General features: G+C 43.0%; 1 protein-coding gene across 1 annotated transcript in view; it reads right to left on the minus strand.

Annotated features, from left to right (window-relative positions):
* Positions 1-22,395, minus strand: part of CDH23 (cadherin related 23) — a 516,293-nt gene that overhangs the window by 247,373 nt on the left and 246,525 nt on the right. The window contains exons 10-11 of the mRNA XM_054034015.1: positions 9,294-9,406; positions 6,604-6,792 (exon numbers count right to left, since the gene is read on the minus strand). Coding sequence (XP_053889990.1) covers positions 6,604-6,792; positions 9,294-9,406 — 302 coding nt within the window. The remainder of the gene's footprint in view (positions 1-6,603; positions 6,793-9,293; positions 9,407-22,395) is intronic.

Below are 22,395 nucleotides of genomic sequence, written 5' to 3' on the forward strand. Positions count from 1 at the left end.
AGGCCTGACCCAAAGAAAACTGAAGTGAGTGAAAAGACTGGAATTAAATTTAACCGTGCTTTGGATCAAGCCCTTAGTGAGCAAGTGACAAAGTCAAGAATAAAATGCAGGTCTCCTGATGCTTAGGCCCCTGTTCTAACTGCTAGACCACATTGGAGGCTGCAGAATGACTTGATGGCTGAACTTGCGCTATCAGTGGAAAAGCAAAAAGGGCCAATTGAATTAAGATAGCACAGGGGAGTGTTAACACACGTGGAAACCCCTAGCTAATTACTCCTCCAGAAGAAAAATCAATCGTATGGGCAGAGGTTGAGCCATGTTCCTACAGGAATCTCATCAGATGCCAATCTCCTTCCCTCCTTTGCTTTGTGCAGTGAAAACAGGCCAACTCAATTAACACCACATGGCTGTACCCAGAATCCATGTCTGAGGTCATTCTTAATTCTCTAACAGATTTCCTCTCTGATACCTCTCACACTCAGCTGTTTTCCCTTTGTTCCCAAATTTGGTATAATTTCTTCTGATGCAGAAACAACTCTCTCATTTCACCCATTCAGATCTTTCTGCTCTGGAGGGCGGAGAGAGAAGTGTTGTATTCATCAGGAAATGAAAGTTAGTAAAAACCATTTTACGGCTGAACTTGAAGCAGAATCCATGTAGGTTATTTCTTATATTCGCGCTATTCAGCACTGCCTACACCTGGTGATACCGCTTTTACTGTTCACATTTTAATGCCACCTCAAACCAACATGTGATTAAGCACAAACACACTTGGCGTTATTGCACACACCAAATTTGTGTGTGCAAAACCTCATAGCTGTGTACACAAATGGGTACTTAAATTTGCCATCACCCGATCTACATTCACTATTTCTTGTTTGCAGGCAAAAATGTGGGTTGTGAGTGCACAAACAGATATAGAATCATAGGATTGGAAGGGAGCTTCAGAGGTCATCTAGTCCAGTCCCCTGCGCTTCTGGCAGGACTAAGTATTATCTAGACTAGGGGTGGGCAATAATTTTCGCAGGGGGGTCACTCCACAAATTTTGGTAAGTCGTCATGGGCCGCACATTTCTAATATAATAATGGAGGGGGGTGTAGGGTCTGGGAGGCAATTTGGGTACACGAGGGGGTTTTGACCTGGGGCAAGGGGTTGAGGTGTGGGAGGGGGTGCGAGGTGTAGGCTCTGGCTGGGAGGTGCTTACCACGCCGCTCCCGGAAGTGGCTGGCTGCTGCTGGCATGTCTCTGCGCTTACAACACTCCTGTTAATACATCCCAGAATGATGTTTGCTTTTTTTGCAACACTGTTGACTCATTTAGCTTGTGGTCCACTATGACCCCCAGATCTCTTTCTGTAGTATTCCTTCTTAGGAGGGATAGCTCAGTGGTTTGAGCATTGGCCTGCTAAATCCAGGCTTGTGAGTTCAATCCTTGAGAGGGCCATTTAGGGATCTGGGGCAAAACATTGGTCCTGCTAGTGAAGGCAGGGGACTGGACTCAATGACCCAAGATCCCTTCCAATTCTATGAGATAGGTATATCTCCATATATTATTTATTATTTTAGGCAGTCATTTCCCATTTTGTGTGTGCAACTAATTTTGCCTTCCTAAATAGGATATTTTGCATTTGTCCTTATTGAATTTCATCCTATTTACTTCAGACCATTTTTCCAGTTTGTCACACAGTTCTAGTTATGAAACACATCAACATATTAAAACCTTTCTTGCTTATAATAGCATTGAAAACATTTTAAAAGGGGAAACCCCACCCATAACCGCCCCTTCTACAAGTGCTCAAAGGCCACACACAAAGCGAGGAACCCTACAAGCAGGAGTGTGGGACTCTGATTTGAATCCGGGGCTAATTGTGTTTGCAGACAGCATGACCCAATTTGGTGACAGTTGGGATTTGTTTTTAAAATGGAAGAAGGAAGGGACCGACTAGGCCTTAGATAGGGAGCTCTCTCTTTCATCAATCCTTTGCCTCCTTACTTCCATGTAGGGGGAGCATTGGTTGTCCCCGGCTTTCTGTAGGATGGGGAAGTGAGATGTAGAATAATAGACAATTCTCTCACCACTGGTCCAGTATTGGTATAGCTGCACTGGCATTAGCAATGGTGGGATGGATTCCTGGAGTTTTTATTACCATGTTGCCTATCCTTGCTCAGAGTAAGTACCTAGTGTGGCACCAAAAATAAATAAATAAACCGATGTGATTTAGAGCTGCCTACACAGACACGTCACAGATCAGAGGGTAATTCTCCCTCCCCTCCACATAATCTAATGAGACTGCAACTTGATGACACATATTGTGCTCATCTCTGGGCACCTCAATGACAGAAAGATGTCAACAAACTGCAGGGAATTCCAAGACTGGGAACAAAAAATCACAAAGGGGCTGGAGATGTGAGAAAAGAATGAAAAAAATCCACCTGTCTATAGTTTGTTTAAACAACAACTAAGGGACCGTCCCTGGAATTATAACGTGGGGTGAATGATGGGGCATAAAATAAGGGGTAGAATTGGTCTTTCTAAATCTGTTAAAAAAGTCTTGCCTTGATTTTGCCTATCTCTGTCTATGCTTATTTATTTAGACACTTTCCCCAGTGAGTTGAAGAATTCTCTTTCCATTTCCCTTTGCCTTTCATACATGTCATCTCCTGCATGAAGGCCATGGTGCTGAAATAGCTTCTGTCAGATGCATCCTCATTCACCTCTGTGCCTAAAGAGCTCTTCCCCTCATGCTCCCCCCATTCCCATTCGAAATCCCCACTGCTAATGATAACATAGGAGACAAGGGAGAGTGGGGCTCTCTTAGGGCTTGTCAACACAATGAGTTCCTGGCAAGCTGGGGTGTAAATCTACTGGGCATTAAACCACTTTGCATTATTTGTCTGTGTGGACCCTGCTGACATAAATTAATGGTTTGTTAATGTGCTTTGATCTAGTCCTCTTTGAAATGGCTCTGGATGAAAGCACATTAACAAACTGTTAATGCACATCAGCAGGGTCCATCTGAACAGTTAGTGCACAGCAGGCTAGTGTGGAGTGGATTCATGGCCCTGCTTGCTATGAACTAAATGTTTGTGTTGACAAGCCCTTAGTGGAAACTACTGTCCCTGCCCTTGGCTATGGGATATGGGGCCTGTAGTTCAGTCATATCTAGGAGCCATTTGACCAGCTAAAAGAAGAAGGGGACCTCCATTTCTCCATCAGAAGCCCCCAAAGGGGACCCATGTGGACGTATTCAGGCAGTAAGGAGGCAAATAGAGGAGAAGAAAAAGGGAAATAGAAAGAAAGAATTAACAGGAAAACAACAAGAAGAGACAGGAGAAAGTCATGATTTGGACCTTGATATTTTGCAAACAATTACATTTAGTTATCATTATAGCTGTGACAGAATCATCACATGCCAAGAGACTGGGAATAAAATCCTGACCCTGGAAAGCAATGGGAAATTTGCTGTTGACTGCAACAGGGCCAGATTTTCACCCTGTAAGACAAAGCTAACGCTCTGAACTCACAGACTTGTGTGTGTGTATGTATGGGGGGAATACTCAAAGCCAGCAGGTTTATTGGTACCTTGAAACTACTGTATTCATGTAAATCAAAACTTTAATATTCTTCTTTTAATGCAAAAAAAAGGTTTGGGGGGTTAGCAGAGTAAACAAACTGTTCATGAAAGATTCTAAAATGAGTCTCATTCCCCAAGAGGGCTGTTCAGATGAGTAATCTTGCCATTCCGAATGGATGCTCATCATGACAGCCTGTGTAATTTACCCTTTACAGCACTGCAGTTTTTCAGGTTGCAAGCACCTATTTGCAGCCATACTAGAAAGCATGACCTGACCTGACTGTTCCACACAGTCTCCACATCGTTTAAACCCATCTCACTTTCCAGACTGTTGCCCCAATAGATTTTTATAGCACCAACTTCCTGGTTAATCTAGTTGCTGCATATGTGCAGGTAAGCATTGAGTGGCTACATTTGGCAAACATGATGAGTGCAGAGACATATCATGCCATTTCTACACACAGTAACTCCACTGGTTTTATTAAAATCAATGGTAAGAATCTCGTTGATTTCAATGGCAGAAGAGTTAGGCCAGGGCCAAGTGATTTTGACAACTGCAACCAATCTGTCTGGGAGTTACAGATGCTTAAAGAAACTTCATTGCAAACCACAAAACTAGTTTATTTTCTGCTCTCATTACTTAAATGGATGCATGAATTCCCCCCTCCACCCCCCGCTTTTTTAAAATTAGTGAGGCTGAAAGATTGGAGTGAATTTGCTGAGATGCGTTATACACTCCTATAAACAGAGCTTTGAAGCAGAAACTATGACAGAGCCTTCGCTCTATTGACACAAACAGTCCTACCATAATGTCCTTCAATTAAAGAGCTGCTGACACTTCATGGAACACCATGACAAATATTCAATTGAGAAACAATCCTGACTACCTGTCATCTTATTTGTAATTCTGTTCTTTGTTTGCTAAGGACATTTGCAAGAAAACATGATCCTATTAGTTGTTTAAGTTCTCACCTGCATGTCTCCCAGCTGTAGTCAGAACTCTCTGTTTATGATATACGTCACAAGTAGACTATTCTGATTAGTGCTTTGTCATAATTGTTTCATACATGAAAACAAATATTTTGGCAAGTTCTTACAAGAACTTGTGAATTTCATGAAGGGGCGGGGGAGGGAAGGGAATCTGCCATTGCCACCAGCAAACACAGTTTTTGTGATAAACAATGGTGGAGTTACAGCCTCAGAACAAATTTTAAATTTCCATACTTTTGCAAAAAGTGAAAATTTGCTATTTTTACAGAGACATTGTACATTTTAATCAGCCATCTGATCCCCCCCCCATTACTCTAATATTTTAAATTTAATAAATGCTAGGAACAGAATAATTAAAAAAAAAATAAAGATCCCATTTTCCTGCAAATATTCTTTATACTGTGACCAAAAAACAAACAAACACCAAGGCAAGAGAAATATAGATACCATATGCTACAGAAGCAGGATTGTTTTTAGATATTTTAGAAAGTTCTCTATGTGGTGCCAGCAGTTTTTTTTTTTTTTTTTTTAAAGGAGGCATTGTAGACTGTGGCATGGTTGTAGGTTAGCATAGTAGAGAAAAAAAGACATGAATTGCATGAGTCAAATATGAGGAGTAATTGAAGAGTGTAACCCTAGGGCTGGAAAACCTAATGGAATTCCTAAGTGAAATGGTTCAGTGCTATGATAAATAGAAGGTCCATTAACAGCAGCAAAGAACAGGCCACAGATGCTGCAGGCAAATGTTACTAGGGGTAACTGCAGCCACTGAAGAGTAGTAAGAAAATAAGTATCCCAAATCCCCTCCTGTCAGACCATCAAGCAATCGTCATTTAGGATTAAAGGTTTAATAGGGTGGAGGATGGGGTACACAGATACCCACTTGTAGCTGCTTCTGGGATGTCTGTTGTTAAAGTCTGTGGTCCCTCTCCTGGATAAAACTGCTTACGCAGGGAAAATTGGGATGCAGGAAACGAAACAAGAGTCAGAGGGTCTGCACTGATTTCCTTCTAACACTATTCATTTGTTGAAGTTCTCAGGTTACTGATGAACTTTCTTTGCTCCATATTTATTTTTACTTCACCTTCTTTACAATGGGAACTGAAAGAAGTTTGATAAAGGGGTTGGAAGCTTGTCTGTTCATTATCGTTTCTAGAAGAGCCTGTGTATTTTGGCTGAAATTCTAACTCTGTAAATTTTAAAGTAATTTTCTGAGAATCGCTACCTCTCTCCATACACCTCCTACAACAGCACCTAGTGGGACTTCTTTTCCCTTTTTCTTCCAACAGAGACTGTACTACTGTCACAAAACTTGTTCCATATTATGGGGTTTAGTCTCTTCCTTGCACTGATACAAAATAGGCCCTTTACATGTTTTTTTTTTTTTTTTTTTTAATTAAGACCAGATGGACCCAGGGGGGATGAGTACATATTGCCATAGGAAACATATCTTTAACTTTCACAATTCTTGTTCATTTAAATGTTCAATGATCATATTGTATTAGTAGATATTTTATGCATAGATAACTGTATGGAAGGGTTCTGGTGACTCGGTTGTCTCTCCCTCCCCCCTCACAGTTTATGTTACCACCAAAATCCCTCCCTGGAATCTTCTCCATCTATAAGACAGGTTGGAGAAAGGAAGCTATCTGATTACCTGACAGGTGCTCTGAAGTACACAAGAACTAGTATGTGGTACAACCATATTTGTTGGAATTCATCAGTCACATTATCCTTATTTTACAAAAACAACAAGAGACCTCATGAAAGTGTTTGCACTTCGGGGACTGACAGGCTAGAGTGACGGCTGTAGAAGATACTGAACAATACCCAAGGTATGCAGATATCAAGGGTATAACCATGCACATATTAGTGCCCACTTCTCTCTCCACGGTCCATGTATTATTCTAAGTATAATGTGCAATATATAGAAACAGAAGGCATCAGAGGTACAAGACAGAGGATTCGTGAAATCACCCGGGGTGCCCATAGGGTGTATCTGCAGCAAGTGGCTACTGATATTATTCTGATGTCTTACCTCATCTTTATCCTGCACCTGGATGAAAAGAGGAAGGGCAAAGCCCACCTGGGCCAGCTCGGGGATGCCAACACTGTACTCGGAACTATTGAACTCGGGGGCATTGTCATTTATGTCGATGACAAGGACATTGAAGGTGGTGATCACCGTAGCATTGGAGGGGGTGCGGTCATCATTCAGCTCCGTACCCTGCAAGGGAAAATATCGGTGTGGCCTTTATTTCAACGAACAAGCATAAGAGAAATGCAGAAGATTGTGGACCATCATATAGAAATTGCATACAGGCAGTGCAGCTGACTGCTGTCATTGAGACAAAGTCAATGGCACAGTAATAACCTTCCCTTGTCTTTCACGTCATGGATGTAGCATGATTTGACCGAGGCTTTAAATGTGCATTTGTGGTACAAGTTTAGTGTTGAAAGTGATAGACTGATAACTATGGCTTTAGTCAGGCATAACGTAGTTAGGAGCTGTGCAAGTTCCCTCACCTCCGAGGTCTACCAAGGATGGGCACACTGAATTTTTACCTGCACCCACCTCTACTACTCCAGTACCTATTGCTCTGATTATACTCGTTACTACTGACCTACAAATCTGCCTGTCATCTGGACTGCCACCTTTAGAGATTTGCCTTGTGGGACCAAAACTGTTGTCTCTCATTATGATACTGCACACTGTAATGACACAAACGCATACCAGCATGATGCATATAGGAGATGGTTTTCCTCCACTAGCATTAATGTCAAGATTGTTAACATCTTGCAAAATAGCCTGGCAAGACATGGGTGACACTCCTCAAAACCAGGGTTTCCCAGGACATCTGAGGGAGATGGTGACATCAGGTTCATTGCTGGGCCTCTCCTGAACTGAGATTAGCAACAGTGAAAATTGTGCTGTGATGTGATGGAGACAAATGTCCACTAGAAAAATAGGACAAGACCAGCAAACTCATTTTACTTGTGACTTAAAATAGGTTTGGCTGCAAATTACTAGACATGAAGGGCCAGTGCACTGGCACTCTATGTCATAAGTTCCCACCAGACATCTTAACTTATACAGGGTCTTTTGGTGTAGGTAGGGGGAGGAGGAGAGAAGAGAGGTGGGTGGCTGGAGGATGAACCTTATTGTCACAGACACGAGAGTGGGGAAGGACATTTGAAAACAGAGTTCTTCCTCTTGTATTTTGTATAAGCTAAAAAAACGGAGACAAGACAGCATAGGGAGGAAAGAGCCCCCTGCAGCTCCATGGAGCACTGGAGGGCAGGCAGATGGGGCTGCTAAAGATCACCCTGAGGCTATGATTGTGGAGTTGGTAAAACTCAGTATTTCCATAGATTGGCATATGGGCCTATATCTATCTATCTATCTTTCTGTGGAGTTCTACATGGTCAATATCCCTTGGAATCCTGCTTCTTTCCCTTGATTCTCTGCAGGGAGGGAGCGGGGTTGATTTTTGGGTTAAAAACTAGAGAGTTTGTGTGTGTGTGTAGTGTGTTCTAATACACACACACACACACAAACTCTCTAGTTTTTAAACCCAAAAATCAACCCCGCTCCCTTCCCGCCGAGAATCAAGGGAAAGAAGCAGGATTCCAAGGGATGATAATAGTATATTGACCGTGTAGAACTCCACAGAAAGACCCTCACCACAGGTCAAGCAGAGTAATTACATGTCATTTTCTCTCCCTGACAAAGCGCTGCCCCTACCACAGCAAGGAGGTGAGCTGTACTCTTCCAGTGCTGGCTGCCATCCTCCCAATCAATGACCTCTCTAACATGCTGATTTTTTCCACCAGCCCAGTGGAATCCACACTTTTAAATGCGTTTCCAACCCACTGGCTGGCTTGGTATTGATTTTGATTAAAGGGCTGAAATTGGAGTTGGGGGAGCAGTTCTCTGGTGGGGCCTCATGGTGTTGGAATGTTATGCTTCGATGCATTTTCATGATGAAGCCACTTTTAGCCTTTTCTTTTTAATCCTTGTACCATGCAACACAGACACACATGCAGCTTAAGGATCTGCTGGACACCAAAAATACAGGTGCCCAGTGAGATGAAAAAAAAAAAAAAAAAAAAGACCCATTTTTGTCATGGCAGCATGTCTCTGCCCTTCTAATTCTGTTGCATCTCACAGCCCCTACTAGCTCCATCAATACATTCCCCCTTCATTAATCCACAGCACACTGCTCATCCTGCTACTCAAAGGGGTTGAGGCATGCAGTGTGTATGTGTCTAGCCTCCTCCCACCCCAAGGAGTACCACTGAGCCAGAACAGAGCTGTACATACACTGCAGAAGGTAGAAACCACCGTAAGAGGAGTACCCCAGAGCAGAAGTTCACAGAGCTTTGGAAGGGCTAACTGAGCTAGCAGAAGTCAGGGTGAATCACAGGAAATACAACATGTTAATTCTACATCTCACTGCCCCAATCTAGGGATAATGGTGTCTGGCCCTGATGCCAGACTGGGGGGAGAGAGGTCCTGCACTGGGAATAGCAGAGGTCTGCCCTGGTGTCAGATAGGGAAAGAGTAGTTCCAGTGTGCTTCTTCACTTGAAATAAGACAGTATTAAGCAGCGCAGAGCAGCAACACATTCACAGATGATCCTCTGGTTGAAGTGCCTTTCCTCTCCCTTCAGCTATGCTGACCCTTCCCCCCGTCTCCCCAAAAGGATATTGCTCTCAGTGTCTCACCTTCACTGTGAGAATGAATCCAGTGCTGTAGAAAGGGTTTTCACGGTCCAGTGGCCCATTCAGGGTTAAAGCTCCACTGATGTAGTCCAGTGCAAAGATGCTGTTGGTGTTACCTGGCAATGAAAACAAACAGGATGAGCACAAGCAGCCCATAATGTTAAAGACACAGAAATTATGGATTTAACACAGAGGAAAGCCTGATGAGACAAGCCTCTTCTCCCTACCCTCCATGTATGACTAGATCAGATGCAAAAAGTGATTTTAGAATTCAGAACTGTAGTCTGGTTTAAGACCCCCAGCCGGGTAACAGATTATACTAGTATGTGCAGACTTAAAGCATTATAAATGCATTTTAAAATTAAATGGCTGTAAATCAGTTCCTCCTTCACTTACCTACCCAATATTGGGCTCAGAACTGTGCTTTTCTTGCAAGAGCTGATAGCATCACAAACACTTCAGGCAGTGTAGGAATTTCAAAGAGTTTCTGCTAAAATGTAAATGTATTCATCATTTTTATCTCCACATCTACTCTGTTACTGACTTGGGATCTCAGACAGCATATACAGAATGACACTTAGCAGTTTACGTCTTAGCAAGTGTCGAAGTCTGAGCATAAAGCGAGAGCAGCTGCAGTGGGGCAGCTACTCCCATCACATGAAGGTAGGAGAGAAATGGTTGGACAGGGCTAGGGGTGAGCAGAGCCTTAGCTCCATCCCCCCCTCATGCACCAGCTGCGGAGCTGAGGTGGTGCAGAGTGGGAAGTATGCTGCGCTGGTGCAGCTTGTTTCTCCTCTGACGCAAAGGGGAAGCAGGGACCCAATTGGGACCTGGCCTGCTCCTGAAACAGGAACCCTTGACTTTGGGCTTGTGATACGGTATCTTCATGGTCTAGCCCCACATGGTTTTAGGACAGAGCTAAAGCAGCACAACGAAGAGGCAAAATCCAGTTACTGAACAGGGTTTGGTTTAAACTCCTCTTCCTTTAGCTGAAGCGCTGCATTCTCATTTCCTCCACATCTCCTCGACTGAACTCTGCCATTGCCGCTGTGTCCCCTGAATGGCCGATTGCCCCTTCTCGGTGTCCCCACTTCCCTTGGGGAGTGGGCTGGACCCTCTCATTTGCTCCCATCTAGTTTGTAGATGCTCTTTGTTCCATGCCTTTGGATGCCTTTCTACCAGCTTGTAAATCTGGTATCCCCAAAGGTTACATGTGTGACTAGCCACATGTGATGCTGTCCTCAATGTCTCACTATTTTGTGCTTCATCCAGAAGAGCCTGTCCTGCTCTCATGGCAACCTGGGTCAGTTTTCTCCTTCTTCAGAAATAGTCACTGGCAGAAGGTTAACACGGTATTGCTGAGTCGTACAGCCTACTTGCCAGCAAATATTAATCAACTGAATCTCACGGGACTGGGGCTACCCTCATTATAATCTCATCTCCTTTACCTTTGTCAGTTGAGACAAAGAAACCAGTTGTCACTTGGAGCCTTGGATATATGATGCTTGCCTTGTGTGATATCCAAGAAGGAGGCTATTGAATTAATGATCGGGGCTTGCACATACATACACTCCTGCAAACCTCCCCCCCCCCCCCACACACACACCACTTTCCCTGCACTCTCACAGTGTGTAAGAATTCCTGATCCCAAACTCCAAGATAAAGAAGGAGGAGGGGGATTGTTACATTCCATCCAGCTGCAGGGGAGGCAAGAGAAAAGACACCCAACTTCTCACTACCTTTCTATGTTAAAAACTATTTGCCAATTTTCTGGAAATGCACTTCAAGAAAATTTGCCATTACAAAAGTATCCTTTCCTTAGCTATTGACCAACTTGCTCTATTCTGATCCTGTACTCTGCCTGCCTGACCTAGCCACTTTGATATCACTTTCATCATATTAATATTCCCTTACATTGGGTGATTAATGACCCATTTCTTGCTTCTAGTTACAGCTGTCTTCTCATCTGACTTGGTCGCAGTCTAGCTTTCAATCCTGTCAGACATTTTACCTTCCAGAAGCACCAGGAGCGAAGACAAACCAGTGACTCCTCGTTGTCCTGGACCAAGCTCTAACTCTATAATTGTACATTTCTCCTTTATAGTGGAGGGTTTACATTTTCCCTCAGACCTTCAATTACAGAGTGCCTCATGATTCTGTCCTTGGGTCCTCTTCTCTATTCCATCTGAAATGGCCCATTGATTGCTTCTGTGACAGAGTTCACAGCTTAATGAACTGTTAAGGATCTACTTACAAATATTAAATGATGTTCAGTAGCAAATCATAAAAGGTACCAACAGTTTCCACCTTGGACTTTACCTCGATGTGGTGATCACCCAACTCTACAGTCTTTCTTTTTGAGCTTATTCTCAGACCTCTCTAACTAACAGCTACTTGTCTGTCTTGATTGTCTGTTCCTGGCTATTGCATGGTTGATTAAATCCTCTTTCAGAATTGAGGGAGAGAGAAAACACCCTTGCCCCACATCATTGATCCTACTTAAACTACGACCTACTTAACCTACTGACCTCCTCTTAAGTCAAGCCAGAACTTTGTTACCTAGGCTAGAAATGTTATAACGTTAGGCAAGAAAGATGCGGGAGGAGAAAAAGTTCAGGATCATTAAATATTACAGCACACATTTCAAAACATTTCTAAATTTGTCCTTAGCACTGCTGAAATCCTTCTTCGTGCCTTAAAGCGCTTCCTATCTAGAGCTATTGAAGTAACACATCACCTTCCTTCCTAGATTTTTCTCTCTAATGTTTTGGGAGCCTTGGAAATCTTCAAATTTCTCCCTGCTCACCAGGATCAACCAATCATAATTAGAGATAGAAAAGGCCTACAGTATTAAGTCATCTTATCCTTGCCAGTGCCCCCCTCATCTTCACTGGATTCCTATTCATCTCCAAATCTAATCCAAAACTGTCCTCCTGATTTTCAAAGTCTTCACATACTTCATGCTACCTCTCCAATTTCATATCCACCAATTCCCTGCACTCCCTATGCTTCTCCAGTCTGGGCTTCCTCCCCTATTCCTTCTCCAACAGCGGGGTAAGGAGGTGGATTCAGGCGGGCTCATGTTTTCACTTTGTGCTGCCATCCAAGGAACTCTGTGACCTTCTTCCCCGGACACAGAGTCATTTCCTCCCTTTGAAATTTGATTGTCAGTTTTTTTCTCTTTAGATATGTCTAACTCAAAGTCATTTTGTGAGTTCATGTTTGAAGAACAATGTATTAGAATATATCGTATTGTACTGAAACAAGTTTAACTCTCCTAAGATGCCAGCCATTTCCTTGGTTGCATATTGCCCTGGTAAATTATATACTGGGGTAGCCTTTGTACATTCCCCTAACATTACATGCAATAAATATATATTTTAATTTAAAAAAAATTGTCCTGCCACTAACAATCTGCCAACTGGTGCTATTGCCAACTTCAACCTCATACCAATATGTTCTAGTGGAAATGGGTCAGTGGGGCTTATTCTGAATTTGGCAGGAGCATGAAGGACCTAACAAAGTCCTACAGTTTGAGCACTGGACCCCTCATTCCAAGAGTCACCGTGAATTCGGCTCACAACCAGAATCTGAGCAAACATAAGGTGATTTTTAAGAACAAATGGATCTTAAGGACCCAAATGCTTTCCAGCTGTGCACATCAGAGATTTTCCTTTAGCTCAGTCTCCCAAATATTGTTCAAACAAAAGACATGTATCTGATGTACTTTTGGGAGCCTTTTTGCTTACACAGAGTTGGTTGGCTCTAAAAACAGCCTTGGAGTAGGAAAGACATGTCTCCAAATTTGTCATTCAAAGTCTTTTCATAATTTTCTCTACAAAGCCTCTTCAATCATCAATTCATTAGTCCTCTGACCAATGGTCCTCCATGAAGTACTGCACCATAGAACAATTCAAATTCCTGCTCGGTGCTTCTCTTTGGAAACTGTCTCGTTAGCTTTACATTTTCAATTTCTTCATCTTTTTCATGGGGGGAAAAATAGTCATCTTTGCTTTCACTCCCCATTTGCTGTCACTCAGCCTTCCACTCTCTCCACCCTTTCTCGCTATAAAATCTCTCCTTCATCCCTTGTCCTCTCGTTATCTGTCAGTCTTTTGACCCAGTAAAAAGTCCCAGCCTGGGTTAACTGCAGTTTAGTGTGTGGCTGACTGTGCGTACTGCAACACAGGCTGATGGCTTTCAATTGGTTTGTCTGCTCCACTGCTCTAACAGCAATTACTTTCACTCCTCTTTCTCCTTTCCCTCTGTGTCTGGAAAGACAAAGAAACCATTCCAAACCACTAGGTCTCTGCATCAGCCCACTCGGAGGCAGAGGGATTCCATGGATGCAACAGAGCCACACAACGTGGAGATGCTGAGGAGCATGGATGGCAGTCTGGCATGTTGCTGCTCAGATTCCAATCGCTAGCTGCTGGACATTCACCCACGGATAAGTCTCCAATGGCCTCTGAAGCAGATAATAACTATCCAATGAAATCCTAGAGTTAGCAAGGGTTTGTCTCTTTATTATATAATGTTGGCAAGTGACTCACCCATAGACTGCCATATTCAGACACAGTTGCAGATCTGGTGCCAGTGTTCTTTGCATTGCTCTATGCCACTATCTCAATCTAACAATGCCTGACAAAGACATCCGGAGCCTGTTTCATGGCGCTCTGAACTCTGATCCTGTCTGCTGCTCTCAGTGCTGCCTGCCTGTCCAAAGATCCCTGGTTCTTTTGGCCCTGCCTTGCTGCTCAGACCGGTGTTACCTGCCTGTATTATGCTACCTGCACAGTCATGTCCTTCTGACCCTGGTCTTGTCTGACTGATGCTGCTAGTGCTACTCATCCTATCCTGCCTCCCTGACCCTGTCTAATGGGTGTGCCAATACAACGAATTGCTGTTCCTCTGATGACTATATTGTTGAAGCAGCACTGTAATACCCAGACATGAGAGAGAACACAGTGGATACACAGAATCCTCTCTAGTGTATTTTAAACGGAGCAGATCTACCAAGATAATTCTGTTGCTCGGAGGCTGTAAGATGGAGCAGGCTTTTCATTCTGTGTTATTGCTATCTTAGAGTGCAGTACACAAACCCTTTGTGACCCAGACAGAGAATATCAGCACCTGAAACTGAAACTTCACCTGATACGGAATGATCATATGAATATTTGAAAGCAACGTGTTCAAAGTGGACTTCTCTTCAGGGGAAAATTGTACTGTTCAAAGCCTCTCTCCACAGCCCTCTCTGCTATATTTCTCTCAACATTTTGTGCCACAACCGTCACACAACACACTCACTTGTAAACAAAAATTCCAGTACCATTTAATGTACCAGCCAGAGAGCTAGCTTTCCTCTGCTGTATCGCTACTCCAACCAGGGAATTAAGTCATCACAAATAGGTTCAGGAATCACTAACAGGTAGCAGGTATCAGAGGGGTAGCTGTGTTAGTCTGAATCTGTAAAAAGCAACAGAGGGTCTTGTGGCACCTTTAAGACTAACCGAAGTATTGGGAGCATAAGCTTTCGTGGGTAAGAACCTCACTTCTTCAGATGCAAGTAATGGAAATCTCGAGAGGCAGGTATAAATCAGCATGGAGATAACGAGGTTAGTTCAATCAGGGAGGGTGAGGTGCTCTGCTAGCAGTTGAGGTGTGGACACCAAGGGAGGAGAAACTGCTTCTGTAGTTGGATAGCCATTCACAGTCTTTGTTTAATCCTGATCTGATGGTGTCAAATTTGCAAATGAACTGGAGCTCAGCAGTTTCTCTTTGGAGTCTGGTCCTGAAGTTTTTTTTGCTGTAAGATGACAAACCTCGATGTCAACTCTGCCCACATATCTACACCAGCAACACCATCACAGGACCTAACCAGATCAGCTACAACATCACTGGCTCATCCACCTGCACGTCCACCAATGTTATATATGCCATCATATGCCAGCAATGCCCCTCTGCTATGTACATTGGCCAAACTGGACAGTCACTACGCAAGAGGATAAATGGACACAAGTCAGATATCAGGAATGGCAATATACAAAAACCTGTAGGAGAACACTTCAACCTCCCTGGCCACACAATAGCAGATGTAAAGGTAGCCATCTTACAGCAAAAAAACTTCAGGACCAGGCTCCAAAGAGAAACTGCTGAGCTCCAGTTCATTTGCAAATTTGACACCATCAGATCAGGATTAAACAAAGACTGTGAATGGCTATCCAACTACAGAAGAAGTTTCTCCTCCCTTGGTGTCCACACATCAACTGCTAGCAGAGCACTTCACTCTCCCTGATTGAACTAACCTCGTTATCTCCATACTGATTTATACCTGCCTCTGGAGATTTCCATTACTTGCATCTGAAGAAGTGAGGTTCTTACCCACGAAAGCTTATGCTCCCAATACTTCTGTTAGTCTTAAAGGTGCCACAAGACCCTCTGTTGCTTTTAACAGGTAGCAGGTTCACTATTAACACATTTCCACTAGCTATGAGATAGTCTGTTCCAAAGCTATGAAGAACTTTTGAAAAAAGAGCTGCTATCTAATCTCTGACACATCAGTTCTGCAAGGGGTCTTCAAACCCACTCTCTGGCTTGTGCTCTCCCATGGCTGCACCTAGGAATGAATCAGGAGTGCTGGCCTAGGTCTAACTCTGGACTAAACAGAAACAGGAAGAAACAAAACCTGAGAAGGACCAAAGCCCCCAGTACCATTAGCACTTTGAAATGAGCCTGACAGCCACCCAGCTGCTTTCCCTGCAAAGTGCTGGAGAGCTCATAATAAGAAACTGCTCATTCTGCCTGTGAGCAGAGCATCTATCATAGGCAGGAGCGATTCTGGCTCAGTCAGACTGAGCTGGCAAATTTCAGGAACTGATGGGTCCTTCAGCAAAAGACTGAACGGGATTCTTATACTCCTGGTGGGCAACAGAGATCCTTACCCCTCCTGGGAAGGGCACCTCCCTTTCTTCCTCCCCTACACTGAAACACAAATGAAAACCCGCTGACCTGGAAGAGGTCAGGGGTGGAGCAGAGTACAGCCCAGGAGGGCAGACTGAATGGCTCGGAGGGGAGAGCAAAGCAGTGAGAGGAAATCTAGGGGATCCAGTTGAGGTAAGAGGCAAAGAGGAATAAAAGGAAGGGTGGTCAAAGAGGTTGGAGCAAGAATTAAAACGGAGTGTAAGATTTAAAAAAACATATATTTTGAAGAAGTGGTGGTAAAATAGCTCAGGGTGGAATGAAGAATCTGAAAAATAAAATAGTTACAGAAAATAATATATTGAAATTTAAAAAGTGTAAAATAGGCAAATAGAGACACTGAAAGACAGGGAAGAAAAGATGCATTAAGTTATAGAAGAAAAAGGGACGTGCATGAACAGAAGAGACAGACTTCCATAGTAAATAAAACTGTACTAAATCTCTCCGTGGGTTCCATGGCAGTCTGTCTGAGGCATGACACAAGATTTCATAAGAGGGCCTTCAAAACCTAGAGTGAGCCCTGCCCACTTTTCCAAAGCCCAGACCACGTGCTAACTTTTCAACATACGCATTTTAACTGGAGTGAGCTTCAAAAGAACCAAGGTCAGCTCCCTGCTCTGGCACCGGCTTCCCTGTGTGATCTGGAGCAAGTCATTTATTCTCTCTGTGCATCGGTTCCCCATCTGTACAATGGGGAGGATAGTACTTCCCTACCTCATCAGGCAGATGTGAGGATAAATACATTAAAAGACTAAGAGGCCCACAAATACAATGGTAATGAGAACCATATAGTACCTTAGAGAGTCAAGGTGGGTGAGGTAATATCTTTTATTGGACCAACTTCTATTGGTGAAAGAGACAAGCTTTCAAGCTACACAGAACTCTTCTTCAGGTCTGTGTAGCTCGAAAGCTTGTCTCTCTCACCAATAGAAGTTGGTCCAATAAAAGATATTACCTCACCAACCTTGTCCCTCTAATATCCTGGGACCAACACAGCTACAACACTGCAAACACATAATACCTTAGACAGATATATGCAATCAGCACCATTGCTACTAAATCCTTCATGTATCATTTTGTTTTTCTTGGTCTATAAGAATTTTTCCGGTAGGGTATGGAGATTTAAAAAGACAAGAACAAGGATCAGGTCAATCTGGTTAAAATATAAGTCACCTTTGGGTATTGTCAGTTATAAATCCTATCCAACTCATGAGTTCCTTTCATCACCTGGGATGAGGAAAAGTGAGATGAAGAGAAAAGAGCAGGAAGGAAGCCAGATCAGGAGCAGCAGGGCTATATCACAATAGCAAAATTTCAGGTCTCTTCTGGTCTCATTGTGAAGAATGGGTCTTGGTATAGATGCCATTTTGGAGAAACAATGATATAAAGTGGGATTTTGTAGGTAAGGACCATGATTTTTAATACCTTCTGCTGACTCTCTCAGTTTAAAGATGCTATTTAAAAATACGGGGCTGACTCCAGAAAAAGGAGAAAGATATTGAAGTCTCCTCCCCGCCTCCTTTGCTATTGATAGCTCATTACTTTTCAAATTATGCACACAGAGAAAGATTTGGCTCCTCTCCATCTTTAATTAAGTACTGCCTCTGAGCCAGCACTGTCCAACCCTCTATGCCTAGATGAACGCTCCAACAGTCCCCCTGTGAAGGGACATTTGTGGCTGAGAGATGCATTGTCCGAATGGTGGAGACTTGCCGAGCCACTGAACTTGGAGTGAATGACTTTCATGAGATGTGAAAGGGGAACCCATCACACTCCTTGTGCTAGATAATTTATTAATCAAAATGTGCTCCGTCAGGGCTCCTCTGCACTGAAATAGATGCTGTTGGATGTGGTTCATAGAGTCGGCAACAGACACAGTTATCATTATATAAATAGTCCATCAGCTGCTTTGACCACCTCACTGCTTTTCACCTTGAGTTTTTGCCCCCATGCAATATGGAGACAAGTGCTTCAGGGCAGCTTCTCTTCTGTCTTCATCAACACATCCATAACCTATCAGTAAGAGCATTCCTCGGTCTCTGCCCCCACTCAGTTTTGAAGGAAACAAGACATTTCCGAAGGGAAGAGGATTACATTGTGTTCTTTATTTCATATACTACACCCTCAGGAACAGAGATTATAAATTCATCATCTCCAGTTCTAGAAAAAAGCATGTGTTCTCCTTGATCTAGAATCAGATTACTGCTTGTTTCTAGAAACACTGATTCCTGCCATGGCACTCAACTCTAGATTGGGAATTCTGTAGAAACCCCCCCAACACACACACTCTTCTAGAACCAGCAATTTTGGTACCTTGTCTGAGGGAGAGTTAATTCACCTGTTCTAACACAACAGATCCACAATTTCTAATCTTGTGGTTTCTAAAAAGAATAACCCTTCCTTGCAACAAGCACAGGTAAAATGTACCTTGTACAGTCACAGGTACACACAAGGACCAATTCTACCATCTGATATACAGACACAATTCCCATTAAAATTAATAGGAGCTGCAGTCATATATTGGAGAGAAGAATAAAGTCCATAGATTCTAAAGATATTGGATTTCTGAGCTAATCATAGTTGAGGCGATGATTTTGGAATGGAAATTTTTAACAAATTTCACAGCAGAGGTGTGGAAGAAAAAACCTATAAGTCACAGAAAGGTCACCAAATAATGTAGTTTTCAGTACTCAACATATACAAGAGTAGAGTGGGGGTGCTGAAAGGTGAGTCCACAGGTGCCTAGAACACAAGGGCACAGTACCACTCAGGTTTGGCCCTGCCATCACTCCATAAATGGAGACAAGGGGCCAAGCCGGAGAGGCACTGTGACCCAGTCACAAGGGTGCAATTCCACTCCTAATCAAATGCATTTCCCCAGCCATTTCCAAAGCAGGGGGAGCCCAATTTCATGGACTTTATCCACATTCACGATTTCCATGACCACCATAACCTCTGTGACAAAATTGTAGTCCCAACCCTAGTTTATCATTGTAAGGTGCTGGCTGTTCCCCAGCCCACAAAGGACCTAGTGACAAACCCAGGGTGTCTTTCCAGGCAGAGTTTTATTTTCCAAATGTAGGAAAAACACAAACAACCCTTCTTAAGCTACAGCTCTCAGGAGATTTTCCCCTTTGCCGCTCTCAGTCCTTCCTGCTTCAGGGCCTGGTGCAGGTTCTTCCTTGTCTTTTTCACTAAACACCACATCCCAGGGCTTTATCCCTGAAGGCCCTTTTTCCTCAGCGGGTTCCCACTGTCTTGCCTCCCAGGGAACTCTCACTAGGAAGCTCCTATTGCTCTGCCCTCCTTATTGACAGCCTGATTCTTTATAGTCCCATGTGCTTTCACGCTCTCTTAACTGGCTAAACTGAGAGCACCTGTTCTTGCACAGGAGCTACTTCATTTAAACAGGCCAGCCACCCTGTGCCAATCATATTCAAGGATTCTGAATCCCAAACCACAATATTCTTTTACAAGCACACATTAGAATTCAGCTGATGTCTAGAACTGAAGGTAAATAACCAGCATGGCTTTGGACCCTGGACCTGCTTTGCAATCTTGGGTATCACATTTACACGCTTTCATGCAAAATCTAGACTGCTGGCATCCAGAGTGGATGAAGAAATCTTGAGACTGTTACATTAATTATGTCGTCTCAGGAGACTTTTTTTGCCTTTCCCTGTAGTCACTTTTGCTTTATCTGGAGATAGGTTTGTGAAATTTGTGGACAACTCTATATGGAGGTATCCACTCTTCCTCCCCAACACGGGTACACATAACAGCATGATAAGTATAGTACAACCCCTCAAAGGTGTTACTTCAGGGAGAGATGACAACATAGCACTCATGGATTGACTACGGTTGTGACATCATTGTTTTGAAACAACACCTTAATGGGTGGCATTTCATTAGAGGCATCGTTCAATATGGTAGGCTTACATATCCAAATATGCATCTAAAAGATTTTAAGAATCAAGACCAAATAGATCTTTCTCCTCCTCTATCCTCCATGATTCCATGAACTGAATGCAATGAAAACCTATTGCCAGAAAGTTGTACTCATTTGCTCAGTCCAGAAGCCTGAAAGTTCCCTGAGAAATTATCATCATGAATGAACTTGCAGAACTTGGGTACAAATAAAATATTACCTTTTACAATGGGCTGTTTGTGTCCTCTGCCGGTGGCAGTCACCATGATGTGTGTGATGCTAATATAAGAGATTATGAAAGAGTACACCAGTGTGGTATAAGAAAGTATTAACCAGTTCAAACTTGTTTCAACCACATTTTAACAGTAAGAAAAAATTTAATGAGAAATATTCACACCACTTTGTAGTGATACAACACAAGATTCCATTCAGTTCTGTTCTATTTCCCTCTCAGTACAACACAATTTTCTCTCATTCCCGAAGGATGACATAACTCATAAATGTTCATTTCACCCTTTTATTTAGCCTCCTGTTTAACTTGCAGAGGGCTTCATCCAAGTAAACAGGGAGCAGAAGGCAAATATAGTCCCAAAGAGAGCATGTTCCTTGTACATTTGGACTTTCATGCATTTATAGCTTGACTGGAGTTTATAGCATGAATTTTCACAACCCCGTATACAAAAGAAACACACACATTAAACTGCGGGGGGGATTTTTATGCAGATTGTTTCTGCACTGGACTTCTGAGGTTCACAAAATATCCCTCATTCCCCACCTCTGGCAGCAAACATACTCCCATACAGGGACTTATGGATGGGTTTCACTTCCACATACCCAACAGCTGCTTCCTGCTGACATCAGAAGCCATACAGGGGGCCATTTGACTCAACATAACCCCCAGATGGCATTTCTACCTTTGTCATTGCTTCTTTGGATACATTTTTAACATAAATAAATCCACTTCCTTGCTATCTTTCTGGAAACTCTTCCAGTCAAGGCCTGAGTAAAAACATAAGAACTCTTCTATTTTTCGTAGTCCCCTGAAACATATACAGACATTGCAATCCCACTGTGATTCAGTCTTCAATATTTTAAATGTTTCTTCTGCATGTGTGTTGTTTTTAAATAAAAATAACAAAAAAGCCAGAATCCAACATCCCAACTCTCTACTGAGGGATCTAACTTTTAAAATGTCAGATGGAATGATGATTATTTCTCTTTGGGTCACTGTGTAATTATTTGCATCTTGCCCACCTAGTACAATATAACTTCACACAATTTAGACTCAAAATTCTTTAGGGAAGGGGAAAAAAAAAAAACATTTTAACGTAGCTCTCTGCCTTGACTACTGAAAAAGTGCAGCCTCTCTCCAGTCCAGATGGTGTGCACACACTCCTCTTTTTCGTCACTCAGTGTGTCTCCTTTTCTAAGTTCTTCAATTCCTGGTAGAGTAGTTGTGATATATTCAATAAAAAAGTGTGGGGTACTGCCTGGTATTATTTCCCATTAAACTTGCAATCAACTGGCCCTATGCCAACACCAAACCCCTTTCTAGATGCAGACTTCAGCCCCACTTCTCCCTCCAAAAAAGCCTACCAGCCCCTTTCACACTCTTTTCAGTCGTTTCCCAAACTAATGCTGACTTATAGTTTTAATTACTGAAGCCTATTTGCTGGGGAAGCACTTTGAAATGAAAGCAGCTATTATAAAAGCCGTATTTACTATGATTGTTCCTGGATTGACAGCAGGCCAAAGTAAGATGCCAAAGTAACAACACAGCCTGTTGGTTCACAGCACCAGAGAAACACCCAAGCCACCTAGTAAACTAGGGCCAGAGCATCAGCCATCACCTCACCCTCAGTCACATTCTCTTGCTTTGGCAGTGTGGAAAAACAGCCTTCAATCAATAATTTGGTGTGAGGTGTATTTCTACATATCAGCAGGTCTTCCTACAAAAAGGTTCTGCTCTGATCTTGCCTACATGCTCGGGGTTCTACTGATCGCCATATTTGGGGTCGGGAAGGAATTTTCCTCCAGGGTAGATTGGCAGAGGCCCTGGAGGTTTTTTGCCTTCCTCTGCAGCATGGGGCGGGGGTCGCTAGCTGGAGGATTCTCTGCTACTTGAAGCCTCTAAACCACAGAATTTGGGGACTTCAACAGCAGAGTCAAAGGAAAGGGGTTGGGATGGCTTTGTGGCCC

Source organism: Malaclemys terrapin, chromosome 7 (assembly GCF_027887155.1).
Source record: "Malaclemys terrapin pileata isolate rMalTer1 chromosome 7, rMalTer1.hap1, whole genome shotgun sequence".
In the NCBI taxonomy this organism is placed as follows: domain Eukaryota; kingdom Metazoa; phylum Chordata; order Testudines; family Emydidae; genus Malaclemys; species Malaclemys terrapin.